Genomic DNA, 18,919 nt, shown 5'->3' on the forward strand with positions numbered 1-18,919 from the left:
GCTTCTATATTTCCATGTCACTTTTAATTGGTAGCTAGTCATTATTGTTCCTCCCTAGAGGCAATTTTAGACCTATTGACTGTCAATAAAATAGTTTTTTTTTAGGCAAGTGTGGTCAATAGCATGCAGTGTTTTTCCTAAGGGTGTATTCACTTGGCCATATCATTTTTGTAGGGACTAGTCTGTTTTTCTGCGATTTTGAAAATATCAATGGCAAGCCCCCCCAATATGACCACAGTGTGGGAATATATCTTGCAAATGTATTTTAAAAAGGCCCTTTTTCATTTCTATACACCTTGTAGACTTCAATGAAATATTAGGATTGTTGTAGGTGAAACTAGGATTTCGTTTGGGAAAGGCTGATTTAATGAGAAATTTCACACATGAGGACATTTGCATATCTCAAGGAATGAAACCAGTTCCTTTAGACAACAGTCCCAATCACAGTTTCACCAGAATCTTGCTGTAGGCCATTTACACCAAGCTGCAATTCTCACACTTTTCTCTAATGAACAGCCCTTTAACTTGCAATTTGTGATGAAACAATTGTGTAAAATTTCCTTCTGATTAATCAGGGTAGTAGATTTTACACGTATGCTTATATGTACGGTATTTCATATGTAGGGTTGTCTTCCTTCAAATTAGAATATCCATTTGAAAAATGACAGTGGACGTTCTTACTGATTACAGCGTAACTATTTTTTTTTCCATGGCCTCATGCATTTTCCTAAGGATCCACAATTTGCATGTTAGTGATGTAGCCAATAACAAACGCACTGTAGCTTTCTAGTCCATCTGAACAAGCAAGAATAATTCAACTCATGGTATTTATATTTGGTAATTTCACTTGTATTGTATCAAGTTCATAGCAGCGTTTCCAACCCCCATATGTGTATGACGTCAGCAGCTGGCAGTTTGTGCACGGTCATGAGAGCACATGAAGCATGCTGTAAGGGAGTGACAAGTCACAGGTGTGGCTTTGATAAAGTATGAGTAAATTGGCCATACACCTAAGATAGCGGTCAGCTGGACACTCACTCAGCAATCAGCGTGCACGTGTTGTTAACAGGGAGAGGGGAATAAGGAGATTATCTTCAATGAGAATCAGCATGCCAGATCCCCCCCCCCCCAATGCAGTGATCTCCTTCACTGTACGAGGATGGGGGATCGCTATTGCGATCCCTCATCCCCATACAGAATCATTGTTTCTGGGCAGCAGATCGCTGTTTCGACAGCACGATCTGCTGTCCAGAAATGATTATTGGTGGTGCCTGCACGAACAACAGGATCACCCGATGAACAAGCATTTTGCTTATTCATCAGGTGTTTGGCGGCACATTATTAGATTATCGGGGATGAGCATTCGCAGGAATGGTCATTCCCGATAATCTGGACGATTATTGGTTTGTCTAAATCCACCTTAAAGAGTGAACATTAAGGATAAAGGCCCCCATACACAGTATTGTCTGCCAAATTTACTGGGGGTCATTTATTAAAGCTTGTCTGGCATAAAAATAGTTGCAAATGGCATTTTTAGGTCAATTTTAATGTCCGTGTTATAATATTTGGTGTTTTTACGCCAAATACAACAGATCGGTGGGTATGGGGGCCGTGTCACAACCAGAACTCTGGTCCAGGCAAATTTTTCACCAGGAAACAAGTAGACAAAACACTATGCCAGCCATGGATGTGGTCCATGTTGCATCTGTTTTTAAGTCCGCATTTTGCAGACATAGGGATGTGGAAAGCACACGGATCATCCACTGAGCATGCTGCTGTATAGGGCCTCTATACAGCACAGCGTTAAATACGGTATGCAATAGGCATGCAGCTTGCCACGGTATTTATTTCTGTCAGATGCAGTATGAAATTGAAGGCATATACAGTACCAGACTGGCCGCCATAACAATATAGGTACAGAAAGCTCAGTTTGTTTGTGTCTACACAAGGTGTATCTAGATAGTGAGATGCTCAATAATCACATTTATAAAGGACACACAGAGACATATTAAGGGTTGATGGTAATCTATTATTACAAGAAGAGTATTCAAGATAGAAAATATATTGGACAATGAGAAGATCACATACATGATGTAAATAGACACTAGTAATAACCATTGGAACTATTGCATGATAGGACTATTCAACATATGATACACAAATCACACAATACATTTAATAGAGTAAATACTGTAAATAAAGTCAATCTGTGTAAGAGATACTCAATAAAACACAAAGGAATGCCACTTCTCCAAGTGAGGAACATACATGATAAAAAAACAACAACATTGCCTGACAATGAGAATGAATCCAAAGAGAAGGTGTGCGTGAGCAGCTTCTCCTGGCATTGCATTCTGGACCTGGAACAAGCAGAATTAGTGCACTTACACCGTTCCGCACTGAGAAAGAAAAGTTACAGGAAAAAGTCATCTAAAAGCCCAGTTGTGAAACAACCTGGTCATACATTGTAAAAGGCACATCACTGCGAATTAAGGCCAGTAGGTTTTATAGAGCACACACCCATTACCCTGACACATCTTCATCTGGTAGCACAGGCACATATATTTGGTTTTTCAAGGTCCAAGACAATAATGGAACATAAAAGCTGTTCTATGGAGTGATACTGGAGTGCAATTTGGAGCCTTAAGGCACAGAGAATCCCTCCTCTACCCCAACACAAGTTATCTGTAAGGGTGGAATGATTTCTCCGTGTAAACTGATGGATCAGTAGCACTTTCTGCAGCAAATGCTTACATATATTTTATGGCAGTAACCTGCACTGTTCCCTTGTGTAACTGTACATAGGAGTACTGTGAAACAGAAAATTCAGCTTTGTCTGGAGTATTAGGCAATCCTCCACCCTCACAATACTTCACCGATCCCCATTTTCAGAGACCTGGAAGGTGTGATCTTTAGGTCATACATGTGGCAAAGCTAAAGGGGAAGCACAAGGCTATTCCTTTAGCTGCGACATATATATTGTCCCCCTTAAAGCAGGTCATGCTCTGACAGCTGAGCAGCAGCAATGAAACATTAAGCTGCAGAGCACTCAGAGCAGCGCTTCTGCCCCTTTTTGATTTTTTTTTTATACAAATGTTTAGTTACCCTTCAAACCAATAATAAGAATGATGCATGTAAGGTGATTCCCAAACACTCTGGAAACAAAAGAACTAAATTTTCTAATTTCATTTAATCAATTACACCCAGCAAACCGTGCCTCTTAAAGGAGTTTTCTGGGACTTATGTCTAGATGATTCCACCCATCCATCTGATATTGATGCCCTATCCCAAGTATAGGTCACCCACAGAACCCCTTTAAATAATCACTATCTGGCTACCACTATGTGGATAGTAACATGAGCTATGACGACAGCCGAGTATCGCATATGGATATCTGCTGACACTTGAAAGTCTACAATCATGATGAGACATCACTACTCCTGTTCATGGGCTGTGTCTGGTTATTGCAGCTAATCCACATTCAGGTGAATGGGACTGAAGCCTGTATTACACAGGCTGATTGAGCAAGCGATTGTCGAGAAGGAAGCATTCCCTCCCAGCAATCGCCTGCTAGATAGTGGAGGATACCTCTGCTATTACATGCAGCGATCTCCTCCGCAGCATGGGGAGGAGTGGTCGCTATGCCATCGCATGTCCTCATACTGTCTAGTGGTTAGCCGGCAGCAGATCACTATTAGACAGCATGATCTGCCGCCGGCAAATGATTTTTAAGCATGCTTAAAAATCACAATTGCCTGATGAACGAACTCGTTTATCGGGCAATCGGCGGCAGTATTACACTGCAGGATAATCAGTAATGAGCGTAGTTAGCGATCATCTGCCGAAAAATCGCTAGGTGTAATACAGCCTTTAGCTGCAATGCAAGAAACATACATAGAGCACACAACGGCTGTCTAGTTGGGGGACTAGATAAACATTTGAATCTGGTCACGTGGCTCAATATTTCGGATCTATCAACCATTAAAAGGGGCCTATGGCAGATTGACAATGTGCTGTAAATCTCTCCGCACTGGGTAAACAATCCCCCTTTCTCTTAGAGAAGAATAGGGATAAATCCCCTACTGCACAGCTGGTGACACAGAAAGGCTTCAGGAGGCAGGCTGATATCTTAGCTACAGTTTGATATCCTCCTTATTTCTATACATTCCGGACAGATTTAGAGATGAAGTGAATCTGTCCAGCAGGCGGTCATCATCTATAGCAATTACTGTTATTTAGTGATTCTCTGTGAAAATTTCAAATAGGTTAAAAGGTTTACTTTGCAATATAACAGCGATTCTCTTTAAAAACAACCTTTATATTAAAGTGGCTCTTCTGCCGATTTCCTAGATGCAAATATAAAAATCTATGGAGACAAGTACAAATCATGAAAACCCTCCGTACAATTGCTACACTCGACCACCAATAAAGTACAAACTGTGCAATTTTTCTTTTTTAAGGCTTGGGGTACATACAGACTCTCGCGGCTCTCTGTAGCACATACAAGTCTCACTTTGTAGAGATCATGCGACTTGTACTTTACATTTTTCCTTTTCATTCCATATGATATCCATAGATCATGTTTTGTTGTGATGCTTACAGGTAACTCCAATTAGGCTGCATCTGGAAAACGTATGTTGCAGTCCCATGTAATTGTGAGCCTGAATATATATTACTATGGAATGCAGAGGTCACACAACAAAATCTGTATGTAGCACCAGCCTAACGGTGCAAAAGTAGTTTTCTATTTTACCCAAATTAAAGAGCCTGCCGCACCTCTACAGAAAGAAAGAGTGTCCTTTAATTATGTTACAGAATAGACATTTACATAAAGTCTTGTTTCACCATTAACAACCTGATAAAGTATTAAAAACGGACATTGGTCTGTGAATAGAAATCATTAATATAATTGTTTACGCCCAGCCCCTTTCTTCAAATTAAATGCATTGGTTCTGATCGGAGAGCGCCTGCTTCATTTCTGGTTAAATTACTGCTCTTCCAGCCAGGATGGAGCATCCACTCCTGGGATTTTCAATTTAACATGGAATTGCTTCAATGTTTGTTCAAGTTGCTTCTGGTTCCCGGCAAAGTAGGCAGCGATAGCATTGTGGAACAAGACGAGCTGATTGTGAAGAACTTTAACCTAGGTAAGAAGAAGAAAATGTGTATTGGAACATGGATTACACAAATAGCAACCATTTACACTGAAATACCAGTACATATAATGGTGAAAAACCTATTCAGCTACTTCTTAAGGCCCCTATATGGCAGGTTATCGAGCCAAATATCGGAAACAGCCATTTGTATGAACTTGTTCATCAGGTGAAGGCAGCGGCACAGAAATAATTGTTTTTGAGCAGATCGTCCGTTGTAAACAGGGTTCTGCTGCCCTGAAACAATGAATCTGTATGCCACTGCTAGAGGGATCACTCATCCCCAGTTTTGACCTCTGGTCATGATCAGGCAAATTATCAGGAACGTTTGATCTGTTCCCAATAATTGCCTCTATATTGACCCATGTAAAATGTAATCCGATGTCCCCTATCCCTGTATTATACTACAACTAGGATCCGCTACTCAGGAGACTGGGAAAGCTAGAGGCCCTTTTACTTGGGTCAATGCGCAGGCAATTATTGGGAAGGAACTGAATGTTCGTGATAATTGACCGATTGTGAGCGGAGGCAATAGCTGCATTGACATGCAGCAATCCTATCCTCTGCATGGAGACATCCCCATACAGATTCATTGTTTCTGGCAGGGATCCCTGTCTACACAAGCCAATCTGCTGCCCAAAAATATAGATTTTTGGGGCCGGATGAACAATACTTCCACCCAAATGAAGTAAAAAGAGTTTTCTTATTCATCAAGTGGGGGGCAATTACTGAGAATAAATCTTCATACGAATGTTCATTCCCAATAATCTGCCTGTGAAAAAGGGCCTCAAGAGCCATGAGACATATAATATGACTCTTGTTGGTTGCCATGCACTATCACAATAAAACGACCAATGATTTATTCACACCACATTTGCATTGTACACTACACATATCTGCTGGGCATGCAGAGATTTCTATGGCCCAGATGGATGACGAGGAGTGTTCTTTCAGCGTCCACCACTCTGGTATGCATTGCTATAACTGGTGTAGCTTTTTCCTCTCATATTAGACTGCGCACAGGCACGGACTGGCCCACAGGGGAATCCTCCGGTGGGACCCTAGTCTCCCACCCCCTGCATAAGTGAGTGGCACATAACTTACTGCACTACATACATATATTCAATGTACAGCACCTCAACCAGCCTATGTTCATATATGAACATTAAATATTATTAAAGAAACTCCCCACTTTATTATTATACACATGGTCAGATAGTGGAGATGACTTCTAGCTATAGAGGAAAGCTGCCAGTGTCCTCTTTTCCCCAGGATCTACCTTTTCAAAGTTGCTGCAGGGACCCCCATATTAAATCATCTGGTATCAGCTACCCCCCCCCAGCTATGTGAGCAGGTAATATTTGAATGTATTCGTACGGTGGGCCCCCAAAATAAATTTTACTGGTGGGCCCTAGGCACCCCAGTCCGACACTGACTGCGTATATATACAACAGTGGCCTATGCATGATACATACAACTGTATGGCATACGGATGAATATATTCACTATTTCAGGATGCATTTGTTAAATGGATGCCTGCAACGCAATGTGAGTAGAGACTAATGTGCTTCTGTGATGAAAAGCTGTGCAACAGCCCACATCACGTCAATGCTGCATACATTACACATTCTAGAAATGTACTCCAACAGCTTAACACACAAGACATCTTAAAGAGAAATTCAGATACATGTCCGATAGATATGAATTTCAAGACTTACATCTGTACGGTATACAAGGGCATTAATCCATTACATTTCTGCCTCATTCACACGTCAGTGTTTGGTCAGTGATTTGCATCAGTAATTTTGAGCCAAAACCAGGTGCGAGTCAGAAACACAGAACAGGTGCAGATCTTCCCCTCAAACCTTATGTCTGTGGAGGCTCCAATCCTGGTTTTGGCTCATAATCACTGATGGAAATCACTGACCAAAACACTGACGTGTGAATGTGGCTTTCTTCTGAAACCAAAAAAACTTCAGTAGTGGTTCCTGCACTGCACATACTACTTAAAACCCCTTCACTGGGCACCCTAACTTTCACACAACCTTATAACTAAAGTCTAAACTCCCTTTCACTTGCTATATACAGAGCCCCTTGGCTGTACCCCTTTCCACTGGCTATACTTCACAGAGCCCATTCACTGGACACGCTTGACTTCCTCTACTGGTAAGGACTGGGGCCCTGCTGAGTTCTGCCAATCACATTCAGGGTTTCCCAAGTCTCCGTAATGCAGGACACTACTAACACATCACTGTGAATAGAAGGAGACTTCTATCACATCAGTATGTGGGTGCATCTTGTATGTCGTAGGGCAACAACCACCCTAGTGAAAAATGTATATGAAGAAGTAGGAAAGGAAGACCGCATAATAAATAAATTCACATCTGTTCACAAGTGGATGAAAAGTAGTCTTGAGGAACAAGAGACCTTCTCAATAACGTACAGTGAGATTAAAAGCTTTCTTCTCCAAGGAATAAATTTAAGTTCTTTGTCTCCCATTAGGGAATTTTCTCGGAGGCCTAAATATCATTTGTAATAAGTTAATATAATCAGCTTTTAGCAAATAGAAAAGGCAAACGCCACTTTCCCAGAATTTAATTAGACTGCTTAAGACAACCTTGGGCAACTGCTAAGCTGCTCACAAAGTTTGCTGCAGCCCCAACCAGCAAAGTTCCCCTGCACTAATAGCCATCAGTCAGCAGAAGAATGCTTTGTTCTGTCCCAGTATGTGCCCGGTCCTTTGTAACACCCCAGCAGCATGATGTCACCTCCTCAGCTATTTCAAAGGTCTGATATGCTGGCAACGGGGGAAAATGATAGAAGATGATAACATTCCGCAAAAGATGCAAAAATACTAATGTATAGAACTGCTACATATTTCACATGATTATATAAAGAAAAGCATTAAGAGGAATTAAAACTGCAGGGGACGAATGTAATAAATACAATAAAGTGTCACAGATACATTCCCAGGACTCCACAGTCATGGGAATGTATCTGTGACACTTTATTGTATTTATTAGGTACATTCTTCTCCTGCAGTTTTAAGCTGTCAACAGGGACCTGCCTGCAAGATCTGGAGCAGAATTCAGGCCCCTCTTGAAGCAGTCTCTATTCTACCCAGAGGAGCAGACAATGGCCATCCCCAGATGGGCTGACTAGTTGTTAATTTACCCACAGTTCCAATGCTGTACAGTAGGGGGTCTCAAACACGCATTCCCCGAATGAGTTTGCTGCAGCTTGCAATGCCTCAATGGAGGGAGGTGCTTTTAACTAATGAGCATTTCCATTGTGGAAGCGCTCATTAGGACAGGAGGACCAAGGAGTGCATACTTTGCTTAAGGCTACATTCACACGTCAGTATTTTTCTATAATCCGAATTTCGGTCCGTTTTTTGCGGATCCGTTGTTCCTGAAAATGTTTCCGTATGTCATCTGTTTTTTGCGAATCCGCAAAAAACGGAAACATGTATACATTTCAATAATCAAATAAAGTTGTTTGGATTTCTTTGGGAAAAAAATAAAAATAAAAAATATTTGCTATGTGTTTCCAGGAACGGATTCCGCAAAAAACGGAAGACATACGGAATGACATCCGAATGTCTTCTGTTTTTTTGCGGAACCATTGACTTTGCATTGTACCAGGATCCGATTTTTCAGGAACATAATAGGACATGTTTTATATTTAAACGGACATGCGGAACGGAACAACAGAAATGGACAGCACACATTGTGCTGTCCGATTTTTTTCCAGGACTCATTGAAAATGAACGGGTCCTGATCTGGTCCTGATCTGTTCCGCAAAAAACGGAACAGATCAGGAAAGAAAAAACGGACGTGTGAATGGACCCAAAGTGTGCATTTAGGGGACGGAGGGGTTGGGTGGCTGTTATAGGGGTGGCAGCTGTTTGGGTTCTGATTTTAGGTCTATATAGAATTTTGGGCTGATCTGGCACCTGTATGAATTTGGGGACTGATTTGATTTAACCCGGGTCTGCATGAATTTGGGATCTGAACTGGGTTTTAATCTGGGGTCTGTATAAATAGGGGGTCCGATATGGTTTCTGTATAAATTTATGGGCTGATCTGGGGTCTGTGTAAATTTGAGGGCTGATCTGGGGTCTGAATTATTTTAGAGTCTGGAGGTCAGTATTCATTTTGGGGTGTCATCTGGGGTCTGTATTAAGAAGGGGTTGTCCATCTATGTGAAATTTATTTTGAAAACCGTAGTGATACCTTTCTTATCCCAATGTTCTAACCACTAGGGGAGCTTTTGGCGTCATTCCTGGTTGTGGACGGCTAAGGTGAAGCTCAGGGGCGATACACGTGTATTGTATCGTATTTGAAAAACCCGCAGCCCGTCAACTGGAAATGTTTCACATGTACAGCCCATATATCCAGCTGAGTTTGATATCCCTGCTCTACAGAAAAAAGCAAAATATTAGGACTAAATAGAGAAATAGCTGCCGATGTGTTCATCTGGCAATTTCAAGTATGACCTTAGCTCACTGTTTACCAAAATGGGAAAGGCTACAGTAAGGAGTAGCCAATACAGAGAGGTGCAGTTAATATCAGAGGGGGGCAGTTAGACACCCTTTTAGGCTAGTTTCACATCTGCGGCAGGGAACTCCTGCATTCTTCTTAAATAATTTACAGTAAGTATATAATAATATAAATCATATACGATATATGGATTGAGTGTGAACAGAGCATTATACTATTGAACTCACTTCCAGCCAACAATGACTACTGCTTACTGGTAGTAAACTACATCAGTAATTATTTGTAATTTCTTACTAATATCACATACACCTATGTAAATACAGTAATGAGACATATCCTCTCACACAAGCGATTGCAGAAATAGTCAGGCGTGGACTTGAATTAAAACTGTATACTCATTTGTATTTAGTCTGTAAGTAAATAAAAGTAAGTGTGAGAGGTTGCCAGGACCTTCTGTAGACACCATGTAAAATGTACGGTAGTCATAAATTACAGCACGCCTGACTATTACAGGCATGGGGGACACAATGGCCTACGATACATAGCTTTAAAGATCACTTACAGTGTGCCCAAGGGGGGGGGGGGGGGGGGAGGAACTGCCATTTTTCTATTTTGCACATCTTCTTCACAGCCCTGAATAAAACTGTTGGGGAGTCTGTAGATAAATGCTCCGACTGACTCCCCGACTCCTATGTATTTAATATGCAAATGTATTTTATACATTCCTTGAAGGAAAGAAAGGCAACATACAGTTGCAAGAAAAAGTATGTGAACCCTTTGCAATGATATGGATTTCTGCACAAATTGGTCATAAAATGTGATCTGATCTTCATCTAAGTCACAACAATAGACAATCACAGTCTGCTTAAACTAATAACACACAAAGAGTTAAAGGGAGTCTGTCACCTCCATATGGCCATATACAGTGCTTACGGGCTCTGTAGCACACCTATACAGGATTGTAACAGTACCTTTGTCTTTGGACTTGCACCAGCAGGAAAAACAGAGTTTGATTCATATGCAAATGAGCACTCGCAAGTGCCCAGGGAGGAGTTCAGTGTGGAGGTGCCCAGGCTGCTCTGCCTTCTTTTCACTTTACTCCTCCCCAGCCTCTGCCTTTGCCCGCCCTCCAAGTCTCTTGCCTCATCGATAGGTCCGGACTTGAGAGCGGGCAAAGGCAGAGACTGGGGAGGAGTAAAGTGAAAAGAAGGCAGAGCAGCCTGGGCACCTACACACTGAACTCCTCCCTGGGCACTTGCGAGTGCTCATTTGCATATGAATCAAACTCCGTTTTTCCTGCTGGTGCAAGTCTAAAGACAAAGGTACCTTTACAGTCCTGCCATGTAAGCACTGTGTATGGCCATATGGAGGTGACAGACTCCCTTTAAATGTTACCATGTTTTTATTAAAACACACAAATGTAAACATTCACAGTGCAGGTGGAAAAAGTATGTGAACCCTTGGATTTAATAACTGGTTGCACCTCCTTTGGCAGCAATAACTTCAACCAAACATTTCCTGTAGTTGCAGATCAGACGTGCACAACGGTCAGGAGTAATTCTTGACCATTTCTCTTTACAGAACTGTTTCAGTTCAGCAATATTCTTGGGATGTCTGGTGTGAATCGCTTTCTTGAGGTTATGCCATAGCATCTCAATCAGGTTGAGGTCAGGACTCTGACTGGGCCACTCCAGACGGCATATTTTCTTCTGTTTAAGCCATTCTGTTGTTGATTTACTTCTATGCTTTGGGTCGTTGTCCTGTTGCAACACCCATCTTCTGTTGAGCTTCAGCTGGTGGACAGATGGCCTTAAGTTCTCCTGCAAAATGTCTTGATAAACTTGGGAATTCATTTTTCCTTCGATGATAGCACGCCGTCCAGGCCCCGACGCATCAAAGCAGCCCCAAACCATGATGCCCCCACCACCATACTTCACAGTTGGGATGAGGTTTTGATGTTGGTGTGCGGTGCCTCTTTCTCGACACAGTGTTGTGTGTTTCTTCCAAACAACTCAACTTTAGCTTCATCTGTCCACAGAATATTTTGCAGGTGCTCTTGTGCAAACTGTAAACGTGCAGTAATTTTTTTTTTGGGGACAGCAGTGGCTTTTTCTGTGGTATCCTCCCATGAAATCCATTCTTGTTTAGTGTTTTACGTATCGTAGATTCGCTAACAGGGATGCCAGAGACTGGCATCAGTGGACTGATGAACAGCAAGGCTTTTGGAGATACTTTTGTAACCCTTTCCAGCTTTGTGCAAGTCAACAATTCTTAATCATAGGTATTCTGAGAGCTCTTTTGTGTAAGGCATCATTCACATCAGGCAATGCTTCTTGCGAAAAGCAAACCCAGAACTGGTGTGTGTTTTTTATAGGGCAGGGCAGCTGTAACCAACACCTCCAATCTCATCTCATTGATTGGACTCCAGTTGGCTGACACCTAACTCCAATTAGCTCTTGGAGATGTCATTAGTCTAGGGGTTCACATACTTTTTCCACCTGCACTGTGAATGTTTACATGGTGTGTTCAATAAAAACACGGTAACATTAAATTCTTTGTGTGTTATTAGTTTAAGCAGACCGTGATTGTCTATTGTTTTGACTTAGATGAAGATCAGATCACATTTTATGCACACTTAGGCCTCATGCATATGGATTTGCGCAGAAATCCATATCATTCCAAAGGGTTCACATACTTTTTCTTGCATCTGTACATGTCATTACCACAGAACTACTGGCTAGGAAGCCAACAGTCTACTGTATTGAACAGTTTAAGCAAAAGACAAGTTCCACCAAGTTCTTCTAAGCTTTTATAGCAGAGAGAGGTAGTTGGGCAGAAGCTGCTGCCTTCTCCTTTGTGTTCTGATCTTCTGCTGAAGATAGGGCAGTGGGAGGATCCAGGAAGGGGCAGGGGAAGGGCATTTATTTTAAAACATGAATTCCCTAGTAGAATCCTATAGTCCTATTTAAAGTTTAAGCTAACAATTTGAGTTTACAAGTTTTATAGCCTTAGTTGAATGACAGCAGTTTCTCAAATGGTTTACAGCTTCAGTCTTGAACTATTGACTACCCATTCCCTTCAGTTATACAAGTGTCTCTAGTCCTGCAAAAAATATTTTTATTAAGGGTACTTTCACACTTGCGGCAGGACGGATCCGACAGGCTGTTCACCCTGTCGGATCCGCTGTTTCGCCGGACCGCCGCTCCGTCCCACTACGGCAGTTCGCGGTCAGAGGCCGCTGGACTAAAGTCCGTCATGCAGGACTTTTAGTCCGGCGGCCTTTCGCCGTGCACTGCCGTACTGCGCCGGAGCGGCGCCCCGTCCCCATTATAGTCAGGGCACGGCGAAACAGCGGAAGGACAGATCAGACAGGGTGAACAGCCTGTCGGATCCGTCCTGCCGCAAGTGTGAAAGTAGCCTTAGGCCTCATGCACACTATACTAGTGTATTACTGTACAGCAGCGGCTGCATGAAGCGCAGAGCATCATAGCAACCAATGACGCCGTGCGCTCATGCCGTCAGCAGAAATCCTGGCCGGGTTTCCACAGTCCGCTCTCGGCCGCGGAACATGGCCGTGTGCATGAGGCCTTAATCAGTTATCAGTGAGAGGCTAGGTTAACCATGGGCGTTGCGTTCCCTGTAACAGCGGAACACAACACAATGGAAAGTATAAGTATTGCCGCTCCTTAACTGTGCGTTGCGTGCCATATAGTGAAGCATATGAAAAGCATGCTTCTTTACATGTTCGTTTTGCGGTAACGTGACGCACTGCATGCATTGGCCTTTATTTTTACAGTAGAGAATTAATTATAACTTTTTGTGAATTGGGACATTTAAACTTGCTTTTTTTTTTATTCCAATTTAAATTTAGTCGGAGTCGGTTCATTTTTGCCGACTTAGACTTCAGGTACCCAAAATCGACTCCGACTCCACAGTCGTGGTTTTATTCTATACAAGATACATACATTTTATAAAGTATTTTACTACTTTTGCAAAATAAATTTAATAGGATGTTTTTTTTTTGCATTACCACATTTTGAAAGGTAGCTTTTTGAGAGCCAACTCTTTGTAGAAAAGTCATGTTTTTCTATTGTACCATTTTAGGGGAATTTATAATAAGTAAAAATGTGAAAACTGGTGTACTTTGTGGCAAATTTATCAAAATGTCGTGTGTTTGGTGCATCTTTAAACCTAACACTTGTCTAGAAATGCTACTCCAGTTTTTCTACGCTGCCTTCTTACCGGAGTGAGATTGTGACATTTTTAAAAAGCCACAATGATAAATCTGGAGATAAACTAATTAACACAACTAACTACACCCACTTTCAAAAACTTTGAGCAGTGTAAAAATGCTAAAATTAAGCACAAATAAGCTCAAAGGGTCAAAAAAAAGGATTCAGCTTTAATGCGTGTTTATAACCTCCCAGGAATGCAGAAATAAGTTTTCAGACCAATCCCTCAAACAGCTTCTCTGGCTTCACTGCGAAGGAGAATGGTGCCGACGGCGGAAAACAAATGTTTTTTATTTATTTTTTATTATTGGAAAAATGTTCTAGCCCAAAATAAGTACATTACAATAATTAAAAATGTATTCAAAAGGTGTAGACTTTAAGCCTTCTGGCTTTATTACACTGGCTGATATTTCGGCCGAAAAAGTGCAATACTGCCGCTGAATGCCTAATGAACGTTCATCTTGCAATTCTGATTTTTAAGCATGATCAGCGATAAATCGTGCTGTCTAATATAGCAATATGCTGCCAACAAACCACTAGACAGTATGGGGTCGAGCGGTGTTGTGGAGGAGATTGCTGCATGTAATAACAGTGGTCTCCTCCGCTAGCTAGAAAGCTATTGTCGGGAGGGTAAAGCTTCCGTTCTGACAATCGCTTGCTGATCTGCCTGTGTAATACAGGCTTTTTAAAAGATATAAAAATTGACTAAAATTGTTCTTTTTTGAGTCCTCAATAGGTTTATACAGTGGCATGGAAAAGTTTGGGCACCCCTGGTCAAAATTGCTGTTACTGTTAAGCAAGTTGAAGATGAAATTATCTCCAAAAAGCATAAAGGTAAAGATTAAAAACTTTTCAACATTTTAAGCAATATCAGTGTATCATTTTGATTTTGAACAATTTTAGAGTGAAAAAAAAAAAAAAGGAACGGTGTACCTTCAAAAAGTATTGGAACCCATGGAGACTAGAGCGCTCAGACAACTTTGACCGGGGTCTCAGACCTTAAAGGGGTTGTCCAAGTTATGTTTTTTGTTCTTTGTATGTTTCTAACTAAGCAAATGTAAGGGATTTTCAATTCACTTATTTTATCTACAGTGGCCCTGTTCTCTTAGGTAGCTGAGTCACATGACCTGTGAGGTTATCTTCTTTCCCTGCTCTGATGACGTCTGTGCACAAGCCTGAGGTAGCAGGTCTGCCTCTGTGCACAGAACATCACTGTGGGCTGTGCTGCCCTGCCCTGTGTCTCCCCTCCCACTGGATTCTTCAGGGCAGTTTAACCCCTTCTACCATCAGCAGCACAGACTCAGAGCTGGAGGCTCTGCCTCAGGTACTGAGCAGCTGCAGGGTTTCCTCTTCTCCAGGCACTGAAGAGCAAATGCTGTGCACAGGATCATCCATTCCTCCTCACCGAGCTGACAAAGACTGCAGGAGTTCTCTCCTCTGTACTCTTCTGCTGTCTGCAGAAAATGAGAACAGGAGTGGGGAGATTCTGTGTGTATCAGCAATGTCACTGTACCATACAGCTGGGACTTGTAGTCCCACACATACTACATGATTATCCCAGTAGTCAGACTGCAGGCAGGGCAGCAATTTTATTCACTCCTTTAGCACAGCAGGGGGAGGGGAAAGGCAGTCTTTTTTGACATCTACAAATATTCATGACAAAAACCTCAGACTGTTGTTACACGCCCCCACAGCTCTGCAACTGCATGTCAACAAAGGGGCCCGGACAGAACTAAGAAAATGAGCAAATATGTTTTTTGCCTAAAATTTGCTTTGTTTATGTATATATTTCTGACCATCAATATCAGATGGGTGGGGAAGGGGGGTATCCAATTCCCTGCACCCCCGCTGATCAGCTGTTTGAAGAGAAGCCCACGCTCCTATTTACCTGATCACTGTCACAACCACAGTGGTGAGCAGGTGTAATTACAACTAAGCTGTCCCATTCACTTCTATGGGACGGCTTCTTCCATTCAAGTGTATAGGAAGGAGCCATCCCATAGAAGTCACTGATGCGACGGCGAGCAGGTAAACAATGAAGGGAAGGAAGTGCTTGCATGAAAAGGGAAAAATAGATAGAATGAAATTCCAGCAAAATCTGGAAGAAAACATAACATCAACTGTAAAAGAGCTGAAGTTAAAAAGAGGATGGCTTCTACAAATGGCTAATGATCCTAAACACACCTCAAAATCCACAGCAGACTACCTCAAAAAGCGCAAGCTGAAGGTTTTACCATGGTCCTCGCAGTCCGCTGATTTGATCATTGAAAATCTTTGGATAGACCTCAAAAGAGCAGTGCATCAAAGACGGCCCAGAAATCTCACAGAACTGGAAGACTTTTACAAGGAACAATGGATTAAAACCCATCAAACAAGAATTGAAAGACTCTTGGTTGGCTACAAAAAGGGTTTACAAGTTGTGACACTTACCAAAGTGGGTGCTACTTGATACTAACCATTCAGGATGCCCAAAGTTTTGCTCTGGCCCTTTTCCTTTTTTGTTATTTTACAAAGGTAAAAAATTAAAATAAAAAATAGTTTTTGCTTAAATTACAAAGGGAATATGTTATCTTTAACTCTATGCCTTTGGAGATAATTTAATCTTCAACTTGCTTTAACTGTTCACAGTACCAGTAATTTTGACCAGAGGTGCCCAAACGTTTGCTCGACGATATACATGTGAAATGCAGGAGCCTTTGTTAGACCGCCAGCTGTCATAACAACCCATCTCTAATGGGGTGACAAAGGGGGACTTCTCACTCTATTAGATGTGGTGGTCACCATTGACCACTGCCACTAAGGAGTTAAACAACTAGGATTAAAGAAACATTGCAAAATTTTGGCTTTAGTTACAAACACTTTTGTGGAGTATTTTTAACTAAAGGAGTACGAAAGCTGTAGTATTTCAAATACATAATACGTAGGCCTACACTTGTTCACATATGCGCTGGAGGCTCCTCTGTTGCAGATTCTGCCAAAAAGACCAGACAAAAAAGCCATATACGCAGGACTTTTTTTGTCTGGTAAAAAAAACAGGATCCTGAATGGAAACTGAACAGACTCCATTTATAGTCAATAGGGTCTGTTCAGTTCAATCATGTGCCTGGTCTAGCACTTCCGTTATTTCTGTTCTGCTCAAAACAAAAATAAATTGCGGTGGTGTGAACGTGCGCTCCCATCAGCTTCTCCAACATAAAGTCCCATGTAAATACTCTCTCTCCCCCCCCCCTCCCGTCAGCTTCTCCAACATACAGCCCCATGTAAATAACTTCAGTCCCAGCCCTCCGGCATGGGGTTCATAAGCCACTCGGAGGGATCTGGAGTGAATGCACGGCAGGTTACATAGCCAAGTGACCCCCCTCACCAGGAATGGCTGACATTCTAATTTGTATGAGGGCCTCCTGACCATCCCAGATTTCTAGGAAAGACAGAATGGGCATACTGGATTTTAATTATGTTTTTACCATGGGAGATAAACCATTGCCATTGGTAGTGGTTAAGTTAAGAAATATATTTTCATCAGTCATTTACATTGGGCAATTATTGTACTGAACATTTGTGGTTTGGTCCTTCGTTGTTTTTGTGAATGGGTCTGTAATCTCAGGCCAGTATTATCACAAACGTTTCTAAAGGGTCAAGAAAAAATATCCATGACCACTCTGCAGAACTAATGGTTATGGAATAATTATCGAGTTCATGTAAATGAGGCTTTGAAAAGAAATCAGTAAAACAGCCTTAGGATGACATTTGCTGCAGAAGTTCCGGTGGGAGCCTCAGTCACAAATTTCAGCAAAAAATGAAGAAAAAAAACCTAATTAGACTTACCGGTAATTCTGTTTCCGCCTGAGTCCACCATGACGGCTCTACTATGAGATTGACCCTTGACCTCTGTAGGGGCAAGAATACAGAGTTTAAAAGGCCACCACCCACTCTCACGGCTTTCCAAATTACCAAGTGGGTGCAGCCTTAATTTAGGCTATATATATTTTTTTTGTATTAATTCATACTCAACCCGAGGGGGGGGGGGGGGAGATCTGGGCCGTCATGGTGGACTCAAGGAAACAGAATTACCGGCAAGTCTAATTACGGTTTTTCCATTTCGTCCACCATGACGGCTCTACTATGAGAGCTACCAGACTACTAAATAGGGTGGGCAACTGCTTGCAGAACCTTCTGACCGAAAGGCCAAGTCCGAAGAAGCCGAAACATTAATGCGGTAATGTTTGATAAAAGTATTTATACTCGACCAGGTGGCCGCTCTACAAATTTTGTCTAAGGAGACACCCCCTTTTTCTGCCCACGAAGAAGCCATAGCTCTTGTAGAGTGGGCTTTTATATTTGTGGGGCTGTTTAGACCCGACTTCTGATGGCAACAAATAATGGTAGATCTGATCCATCTTCCAATGGTGGCTTTGGATGCCTTTTTTCCCTTGTTTGGACCTGCGTATTGAACAAGATTATCATCCTTCCTAAATTCCTTTGTTGAATCTAGGTACTGTATGATAGTATCCCGAACATCCAGGAGCTGGAACTGATCATGTAATGGACAATCTTTGGGAAAAGATGGAAGGACAATTTCCTGATCTCTATGGAAGTCCGACACAACCTTCGGCAGGAAACCCGGATCCAGACGTAAAACTATTCTGTCTGGAAAGATAGGGAGGTATGGTTCCCGGCAGGACAGTATCTGGATTTCGCCCAGTCGTCTGGCTGAAGTTATGGCCACTATGAAGGCCGCTTTTAATGATATGTGTTTGAGAGAGATATCCTGAATAGGAGAAAATGGTGATCTTGTAAGACTTCTCAGGACCAAGTTCAAGTCCCATTGAGGCGTCCTAGGGGTTAGGGATGGCCTTAACCTGGAGGCGGCTCTTATAAACCTCCTTATCCACCTATGACTGGCTAGGTCCGTATCATAGCAAGCCCCCAAGGCAGAGACCTGTACTTTAAGAGTACTCGGTCTGAGGCCCAGATCTAAACCTCTGAGAAAATCCAGTACTTTCTCAATATTTGGAGAAGAGTTTACCGGAGG

General features: G+C 42.0%; 1 protein-coding gene across 3 annotated transcripts in view; it reads right to left on the reverse strand.

Moving 5' to 3' along the window:
- Window positions 1–2,008: 2,008 nt before the first annotated feature.
- Window positions 2,009–18,919, reverse strand: part of ARFIP1 (ADP ribosylation factor interacting protein 1) — a 183,831-nt gene continuing 166,920 nt past the window's right edge. For all 3 annotated transcript variants that reach the window (XM_044300343.1, XM_044300344.1, XM_044300342.1), the window contains one exon: window positions 2,009–5,143. In XM_044300343.1, coding sequence (XP_044156278.1) covers window positions 4,988–5,143 — 156 coding nt within the window. In that variant the 3' untranslated portion in view covers window positions 2,009–4,987. The remainder of the gene's footprint in view (window positions 5,144–18,919) is intronic.

The sequence above is a fragment of the Bufo gargarizans genome, chromosome 1, assembly GCF_014858855.1.
Source record: "Bufo gargarizans isolate SCDJY-AF-19 chromosome 1, ASM1485885v1, whole genome shotgun sequence".
Lineage (NCBI taxonomy): Eukaryota > Metazoa > Chordata > Amphibia > Anura > Bufonidae > Bufo > Bufo gargarizans.